A 9,083-nucleotide genomic window follows, 5' to 3' on the forward strand; every position below is an offset into this window, starting at 1 on the left:
GGCTCCCCGGCCGCCCCCAAACCTCCCCGGGCCGGGGGGTAGGGGGAGCGGGTAAGCGGCGTACCTCGCGGCGGTTCCGAATCAAACACGGGCCTTCTCCAGCCCGGCGCCGCCCTGGCTTCCCGCAGCCCCCGGGCGGCCGCCGAGGAAGCGACAGGAAGCGCCCGCCCTGAAGGCGCTGGGCGCAGAACACGTGACTCCTCGGCCGGGCAGCTGGTACTGCGCATGTGCGAAGCGGGCGGGTGGATTTTTCCCCAGGTGACTCCAAGGGTGGGGTTCCCAGTGCGCAGGCGCCTTCAAGTAGGTACGACGAGACTCGCCGACCGGAGCAGCGTCAGGCATTCGCCCGCCCGGCTCGAGCCGCTCGCGCAGAGGAGCTGTGACCCTCCGCGGCCCAATTACCCCCACACCAGGTCCCTCGATCTTCTCTCCCCGAACACGGCTCAGGGGTGCTTGTGGCCGGTGTGTCCCGCCTCAAGTCCACGCCTCACTCTTTTGCCCCGCCCTGGGGGCGGGCCGGAGGCGACGCCGCTTTGCTGGGCTCCCTATTCAGAAGTGGAGCCCGCCCGGGTCCGCTCGCAATCCGGCCTCTCAGATGTGCTCCTTCCCAGTTAGGTGGCTGGCTAAAAGTCCGGGAAAGCAAGCCCAGCGCATTGACTCTGGAAGGCAGAGGCCGAAGGGTCAGGAGACATAAGGAGACCTTGTTTGAAAAGCCTGAAAGCTTAGGCTGCTGAAGCCTAAGCCCGAGCTACTCGGTAGGTGATGTTAGCCTGACGTGCTCCTTTCCCCGGATTGGCCGACAAAGGGTCCCTTTGGCCACCTCCCTCCCTTTCACCTTCCATTTGGTCAGTCACCGGCATAAATGGTAACAGCAGGCCTCTTCATCTACTATTCGGGCAGCTGCCTTAAATCTTAGCCCACCGTAACGGAATCCTCTGCTTTTCACTTCCCGCATGAAATCCCGCCCTTAGCCCCTCTAGATGATAAAAACCTCCTTAGATAAAGACAAGCACTTTTTTTTTTTTTTTGGGGTCCGGTCGTGGGGCCTGACCTCTGGGCCTGGGCGCTGTCCCTCAGCTCTTCAGCTCAAGGCTAGAGCTCTACCACTTGAGCCACAGTGCCACTTCCAGCTTTTTTCTTTTTGCTTATGTGGTGCTGAGGAATCGAACCCATGGCCTCATGCATGCAAGGCAAGCGCTCTACCACGGAGCCACCTTCCCAGCTCCAAGACAAGCACTTTTTCTCTCCTGTAAGATAACTAGCCTTGTCCTCTCCTCGGCTGACAATAAACCTCTTTCTCTGTACCTGACTGTGTGTCTCTGTGTTCTTCTGGGATGGTACTTTCAGGTGAAGTTTGGGGATTAGAATTTGAGGGCAGACAAGCAGAAAGTAAATTTGCGAGACTCCATCTCAACTGGTGGCTAGGCAGAGTAGCCCATACCTGTTGCTCCAGTGTCAGGGGAAAGCACAAAATAGAAGGATCACAGCCCAGGCCCACCCAGGAATAAAGTGAGACCCTACCTAGGATTTTTTTTTTTTTTAGAGAAAATAACCAATGAATGCCGGGCGCTGGTGGCTCACGCCTGTAATCCTAGCTACTCAGGAGGCTGAGATCTGAGGATCGCGGTTCAAAGCCAGCCCGGGCAGGAGAGACCGTGAGACTCCTATCTCCAATAAACCACCAGAAAACCGGAAGTGGTGCTGTGGCTCAATTGGTAGAGCGCTTGCCTTGAGCTGAAGAGCTGAGGGACAGCGCCCAGGCCCAGAGTTAAAGCCCCACGACCCACCAAAAAAAAAAAAAAAAGAAAAGAACCAATGAAAAAAGGGGCTGGAGAACCTGCCGAGGAAGTGCTAAGGCCTTGAGTTAATTCCAATACTAATAAAGGGGGGGGGGTTAAAATTCTTATTCCCTCTGAAGGGTCCCAGGGGACCACTCAGAGGCAGGCAGCAAGCAAAAGAAGAAGATTAATAGATTAAAAGAGCCATATTTCCTCCAAGAGAGAGCACATGGCACCTATCCTTATCCAGGTAGCAGCAGGGTCTGGGGGACAGGAAGTGAGGTAGATGGGAGCTCAGGTGGGTCTGGGCGGATAGAGGGAGGGGCCAGCTGTATGGCGGGAACTCTAGGGATGGGAGGGGCTCAGGTCTAAGTGGAGCTGAGGCAACCAAAAGGTGAGCATAATACTAACACCCTTACCCTGTATGCCAAGCTAGAGGGATGAGGGTATTGGAGACTGAACTTCTTTTGTTTTCTGCCCAACTTGTGCCATGCTAGTCATTTTTTGTATGGATACTACCCAATTCTGATCCTGCAAAACCAAGGTCATCCCTAGAAGAAACAAGAGGCAAAGAAATTTATGGGCCCCGGGAGATGCAAGACCCTCCTCTTCAACATCAGCGAAGAGCTTGTCCAGACTCCTTCAGCCAAAACATTGCACCTCACTTTTTTTTTTTTTTTCTGTTATAGAGCTTGAACTCAGGGCCTGGATGCTGCCCCTGAGCTTTTTCTTTTTTTGCTCAAGGCTAGTGCTCTACCACTTTGATACACACCACTACTTGCCCTTTTCTGATGGCTAACTGGAGACAAGTCTCAGGGACTTTGCTGCCCAGAGCTGGCTTCAAACCATGATCCTCAAATCTGTCTCCTGAGTAGCTAGGATTACAGGTGTGAGCCACCAGTGCCCAGAGATTGCACATCACTCTTAAGGTCTTCCAACTTATTGGGCAAAAAACCTTAGTATCTTGTCATTTGGGGGTAACTTCCCAGAGAAACAGCTTTATCATTTTTAAAAACTGAGGTTTCATTCCCATTTCTTCTATCGAAGTTTACCATTCTTATAATGAAATGTTTAAGCATGTATTTCACATATCCAAGACTCCACAAAAGCATAACTTTTTTTTTTGGGTCCAGTCATGGGGCCTGAACTCTGGGCCTGGGCACTGTCCCTCAGCTCTTCAGCTCAAGGCTAGCACTCTACCACTTGAGCTACAGCGCCACCTCCGGCTTTTTTCTTTTTGCTTATGTGGTGTTGAGGAATCAAACCCAGGGCCTCAGGCATGCAACGCAAGCGCTATACCACTGAGCCACCTTCCCAGCCCCCAAGCATAATATTTTGCTTCTTAGCTACCTCCAACATCTAGAGCAGAGCATGACATTCAGTAGTTCCTGTTTCTGTTTGAATTAACACAATTCATGGATACCTATCACATCTAAGAAAATACCTCATTCAGTACAGTTAAGGTACCTGTGTACCTTCCATCCTGCAACACTTTCAAAGAACTAACATTGTCCTGAATGTTTATTTCTGCATCTGAAAAGTTTCTGTATCTAAAGATCCTGCTGAAAAGCAGCATAAGATTCCTTTGCAAGCTTTTGCATGTCACTGGTATGTACACTTAAGCTTATTTCCATTTTGGTTTATTATGAAAATGCACAGGTTAATTTTTCAATGGCTTGCTATCATACAATGCTGGATCATATTAATATATGCATATATTAAATTTCTCTGGAGTACATTCCTAGTAATGGAATGGCTCAAAGAATTTCTTGCATTTTCCAGACTAAATATTACATTATTTCCAAAGAGGTCATTCCAGTTCCTACTCCCATAAAGTGAAGCATTTGGGTTCCATTTGTATTTCCATTCTGTTACTAGCAGGTTCTCCAACACATCCAAGTTTTCATTTGAATACTACTGATTCATTGTGTTCATCTTGATTTTTCTTCTTTCCTGGATGAATTCTTTACCCATCCTTTGTCTTGTGAGTCTACTCCATTAGGTTATGAATTCATTTTTATTGCAGACACGAAAACCCTTAATTTTCTGTGTGTATCAGTGCCAGTACTGAGGCTTGAACTTCTGGGCACTGTCCCAGAACTTTTCTGCTCAAGGCTAGTGCTTTACCACTTGAATCTACTTACATCTTTTTTGGTGCTTAATTGAAGATGACTATTATGGATTTTCCTACCCAGGCTGGCTTTGAACTGCAATCCTCAGACCTCAGCTTTCTGAGTAGCTAGGATTATAGCTCTGACACCCCTGGTGCCAGCTTTCTTAATTCGAGGACCTAATAAAGGTCCACATATTATGTCTCATGTCTTTGTTCTCTCTTGGACCAGAAAGGTTCATGCTTTCGTTTTCCCCCTTTCAGAATATTTTTTTTAACATGTTATGTAGCTCAGGCTGGCCTCAAACACTGGATCCTCCTATCTCTGCTTCCCAAATACAGGGAGATTACAGAAATTCACCACTATGCAGAGCTGTGATATTTCCAGTGGCTACAGGTCAGGAAGTTCAGTTGCTTTGTAGAATGTTTCTTAGATTTTCCTATTTGCCTTACATAAAACTTCATATGTTAGCTTGTCCTGTCCTTGGTTTCTGTATAAATGTTATAGCACCTTTAAAAAATTGTTTTTGTTGTTGTTTTTAGCTATCTGTTGCTAGAAATATTATTTTCAGCAGGTTTTAATAAACTCAATTTTGTTTTATATTGTTAAATTGCAATGAAGAGGCCTCCTCTTCTGAGCCAAAACAGCTGGATCCTTCCTAGAGGCAATGAGTATAGCCAATTTATACCCAATTATACTGATACAAGTATACTGTGTCCATCCACAGTAGTTAGCACTAGATAAATGGCAAAGCTAGTAACAGTAATAACAGTCAGAGGGAGGACCTAATATATAACAGTTTGAGTTTATAATATGAATATTTGTATTTGGCTACAACAATTTCATGTGCAAAAAGGAAAATCAGCATCTGGGAGTGGTGATGCACGCACACCCGTAACCCCAGCACTTGAGAGGTAGAGGCAGAATTATGTCTTTACAAAAAAGGCGTGAAGGGAAGTGAGGTCCATTAAAAAACAGCAGCCTCTTTTGAAGCCTTTATTCTTCTTTCAGTGCATACAGCACATCATCCTGACTGACATTGAGCCGCACACGAAGGAGGAGGTCGTTCCTGCTGGACTCCACCAGGAGAAGGCGGCAGGAACCCAGCCGTGAACATACAGCCATGGTCTCTGACATGGTGGGGTATGGCAGTCCCTCCATTCTACACAGGGCCACATGTTGAGTGTATATCTAAATAGAAAAAGAAAAGCAGAAGAGGAAAGGTAATCCTGAGACTGTATCTGATCATTTCGTCTTTTGTAAAAAGTGGACACTTGGAGCCCAGAATCCCCAATACTCTAGAAGGTATCAGTGCATGTCCCAATGCTACACAAACGCAAGAGAATAGAATATAAGCCCCGGAGTCAGAACACAGCAGGTCTGAATCTTTTACTTATAAAATGTACTACACATCCCTTCTAAGTTAACAGATATTTTATAAATTAACCATTCCGGAAATACTTCTGATCTCCAATGGCTAAAAGTTTCATGATTGAAACACAGAATTTGTCAAACTGTGCTACCAGGTACTTTTCCTTTATTGGATACAGTAGGCAGATGCCAAGGTACAACACCTGGCAAGCACAGACCCACAGTGAAAACTGACTGAAGGGATAAAGGGAGGCAGGAGAAAAGCTTCAAACAAATTCCTACCCTGACCCTACCACGTGGGTCAGCTACACTGGTAACACTTCTGACCTCTCTATTCTAAATAGTTAAGAGTCTAACCATGCCTACCTACACTAGGAGCATTGACAAGAGCAAGGATAATACTAGGTATGGTGGTGGACATTTATAAACTGAACACTCAGGAGGCAAAAGCAGGAAGATCAATAAAAGTTCAAGGCCAATCTGAGCCACACAGCAAGACCGTATTTTAGAAACAAACAAAAAAAAACCTGAAGGGTAAAAGTATAGCTCAGTAACAACAAATGCCTATCATCTCCAAGGCCCTGACTCAATCCCCGATATCCCCCCTAACACACCCCCACACACAGAAGAAAGTACCTCAAGGGCTCCAAATGTAAGAGGAAACAGAAATGCTAATTACCCTAATTTCTTCAGTACAGATTGTACACATGTATTGAAATATCACACAGTAGCTGGGCATTAGTGGCTCATGCCTGTAATCCTTGCTACTTAGGAGGCTGATATCTGAGGATCATGGTTCAAAGCCAGCCTCGGCAGGAAAGTCCGTGAGACTCTTATCACCAATAAACCACCCGGAAAACCAGAAGTAGTACTGTGGCTCAAGTGGTAGAGCCCTAGCCTTGAGCTGAAGAGCTGAGGGACAGGTCCCAAGCCCAGAGTTCAGGCCCCACAACCAGACCCAAAAAAAAAAAAAAAAAAAGACTATACTGCCATTATTACTAACAACACAGCAATAGGTCCCAGGTCCTGAATGTGAAATAATACATGATTACACTAATCCCACATATACCTTCGTTTGTTTCTTTCTTTGAGACAGAGTATCACTGGGTAGCCCAGGCTGGCCTTGCCTCAACCTCTGTAGTGCTGTGATTACAGATATTCTCCACCCTATCTGGCCCATTATTTTTCAGTGGTAAAACACACAGTGCCATTTTTCATCCTATCTCTTTAAGTATGGAATTCAGTGATGTGAGTATATTTATATTGTTGTATAACCATCATCCCCAGCCATCCAGTCCGAAACTCTGTACATAATAAATACTGCCATCCCCTTCTCCCCTCCCTCTGACCTCTGGTAACCATCACTCTACTATCTGTGTCCATAAATGTGACTACTGCAGTAGAGGTAAATCAGATGAAACTGAGCCTCATGAATGACAGAATCAGGATTGAAAATAAGGTCTTCGTGAATTCAATCTATGCTCTTTGACCTACCTCCCACCTAAAATATAGACTAAGAAATCTCAGAACTTAAGCCAGAAGGAAAAAATTCTCCTTCTCTCCCTCCTTCTCTCTCTCTCACACACACACACATACACACACACTACATCTCCCACTTTGGTCACTGCTCTATGTCCACCCATTCATTGGCTACACCCTTCAAGCCCTAATATCCTTAACTGCAAGGAAAGGAGGAGCCTAAATGAGAAACCTATGAAAGTCTGGAGGTCTGCACCAGAGAACATAAGAACATCCTGAACTTCAGAGGCTACTAAAACCTAAAATCTCCAGACTACTCATATCTAGTGATCATGGCAGGAAGATTGCTGGTTGAAATGCAGGATGGAGTTGGGTGCTAAAGGCTTATGTCTATCACTCCTGAGTAGGCTGAGATGTGAGGATAAAGATTCAAAGCCAACTTGGGAGCAAAAATCTGAGAGACTCATCTCCAATTAATCAGCAAAAAGTAAGAAGTAGAAGTGTAGCTTAACTAGCAGAGCTCCAGCCTTGTGTGAAAAAGCCAAGCAAGAGCTGGAGTTCATGTCGAAAACACGAACTTAACAACTTTGGTGGGGGGAGGGGGGAGGACCTGGTGGAGGAGGGGAGGAGTATGGGAAGGGATGGGAAGGGGAAACAAGGAGAAGGCAACAATGCTTGAAGGTGGCTCAGTGGTAGAGCGCTTGCCTTGCATGCATGAGGCCCTGGGTTCAATTCCTCAGCACCACATAAGCAAAAAGAAAAAAAGCCAGAAGTGGTGCTGTGGCTCAAGTGGTAGAGCACTAGCCTTGAGCTGAAGAGCTGAGGGACAGCGCCCAGGCCCAGAGTTCAGGCCCCACAACCAGACTCAAAAAAAAAAAAATGTACTCATTATCTTGCCCATGTAATTGTAACTCCTCTGTACTGTATTCTCACAATAAAAAAATAAATTAAATTTAAAAAAATAAAATGAAAAGCAAAAAAAAAAAAAAAGGGGGGGCTGGAATTCCTGGCACCAAGCCCCAGTACCGGCATTCAACAACAAAAAAAAAAAACCAGGAGAGGAGCTCTGGCTTTTTACCACCTGTGTGACAGGCTCTAGTCAGAGGGCTTTCCCACCTGCAGGTGCAATTCTCTAAATCTCTGAACTAACAGAAAAAACCCACACAGGTGACCCAATTGTCTAGGGATCCCAACCCAGTTGACTAAGAGAGGATGGAAACCACATTCATACCTGCTTGGCAGCTGCCACACCCTGGCCACTGGCTTGAGGGCCCTTCCGAGGTCTTGGCCCTGGCATCTTGGCGGCCTAGATACCTGTCAGTTGGGGAGTTGAAGAGACTCAGACTGAGTAGACTATGAATGGTGCTCCTAACAGTGGGAAGCACCTCATGGTGGCCATGCTGTGCCCCAAAAGGTGAAATAACAATGCTAGGAATTAAGAGTGCTAAAGCAAGGGGAGGGGGAGAGGGAAATTGTTAGTAGCAAGTGTAGATTCACACACATTAGTGAAGTGACCAATTTAGAAGGCAGATCCAAGGAAGTACCTCTGCATACAGGGAGGGTAGAAGGCTGGGTAGGATTTAGGAAGGCTCTACAACAACACTGTCCAGACAGTGGGCTATTTCCGTTTAAATTTTAATTAAAACTAAAAATGCAGTTCCTCGGCCCATAGCAGATACAACTCAAGTGCTTGACAGCTCTATGTGGCTTGTGGCTACCATCACGCAGCACAAATCGGAGAATGTTTTCATCATTGCAGTTTCCTGGGACAACTCTGCTCTAAAGAAATCTGACTGGACAATTTTCTCAGCCACCTTCCCATCACTCGTGGGACCTCCATGATGGACAAGGCCAGCCACGGGGAGTGTAGCAATTCATCTGCCACTTTTCTCAGGCTTCAAAGGAACACTTAGAGACAACCATCACATGGCTGCAGAAGGTGCTATGAATGCCCAGGGGAGGCTCCTTACCCACCTAGCGAAGAGAGAAAAGGCTTTTTGGAGGTGAGGCCTGTGCTGAGTCATGAAGTTGAGAGAAGGAAGAAGTACAGGTCTCCAAGCACAGTGAACACCCTGATAATGGATCTGAAGTAAGAAATGGCTTGGCTTGCATAAAGGGCTGGTATTACTGGGGGTAGAAACCAAAATAGGTTCCCAGAAATGGGATAAGCGGATGGGAATGTGGACAGGGGTTAAAATTCAAGTCCTTTAGACCTAAAGGTGGTCTGGGCGGTAGTGTGATAGTCCTGAAGAAGGAAGAGACACCAGGCTGCAGAGAGAAGGTTCTGAGCTTCTAGCCCCGGTGGGCGGGCGCGCGCGGGGCGGCGGGAAGCGGTCCGGCGCAG

The 9,083-nt window shown here is 46.5% G+C and overlaps 2 protein-coding genes across 2 annotated transcripts in view; both read right to left on the minus strand.

Moving 5' to 3' along the window:
• Nucleotides 1-8,406, minus strand: part of Cc2d1b (coiled-coil and C2 domain containing 1B) — a 26,485-nt gene extending 18,079 nt beyond the window's left edge. Inside the window, exon 1 of the mRNA XM_013022292.1 lies at nucleotides 7,971-8,406. Coding sequence (XP_012877746.1) covers nucleotides 7,971-8,036 — 66 coding nt within the window. The 5' untranslated portion in view covers nucleotides 8,037-8,406. The remainder of the gene's footprint in view (nucleotides 1-7,970) is intronic.
• Orc1 (origin recognition complex, subunit 1) overlaps nucleotides 4,673-9,083 on the minus strand; it is a 39,232-nt gene continuing 34,821 nt past the window's right edge. Inside the window, exon 17 of the mRNA XM_013022291.1 lies at nucleotides 4,673-5,080. Coding sequence (XP_012877745.1) covers nucleotides 4,886-5,080 — 195 coding nt within the window. The 3' untranslated portion in view covers nucleotides 4,673-4,885. The remainder of the gene's footprint in view (nucleotides 5,081-9,083) is intronic.

Source organism: Dipodomys ordii, unplaced genomic scaffold, assembly GCF_000151885.1.
Source record: "Dipodomys ordii isolate 6190 unplaced genomic scaffold, Dord_2.0 Scaffold61, whole genome shotgun sequence".
NCBI lineage: Eukaryota > Metazoa > Chordata > Mammalia > Rodentia > Heteromyidae > Dipodomys > Dipodomys ordii.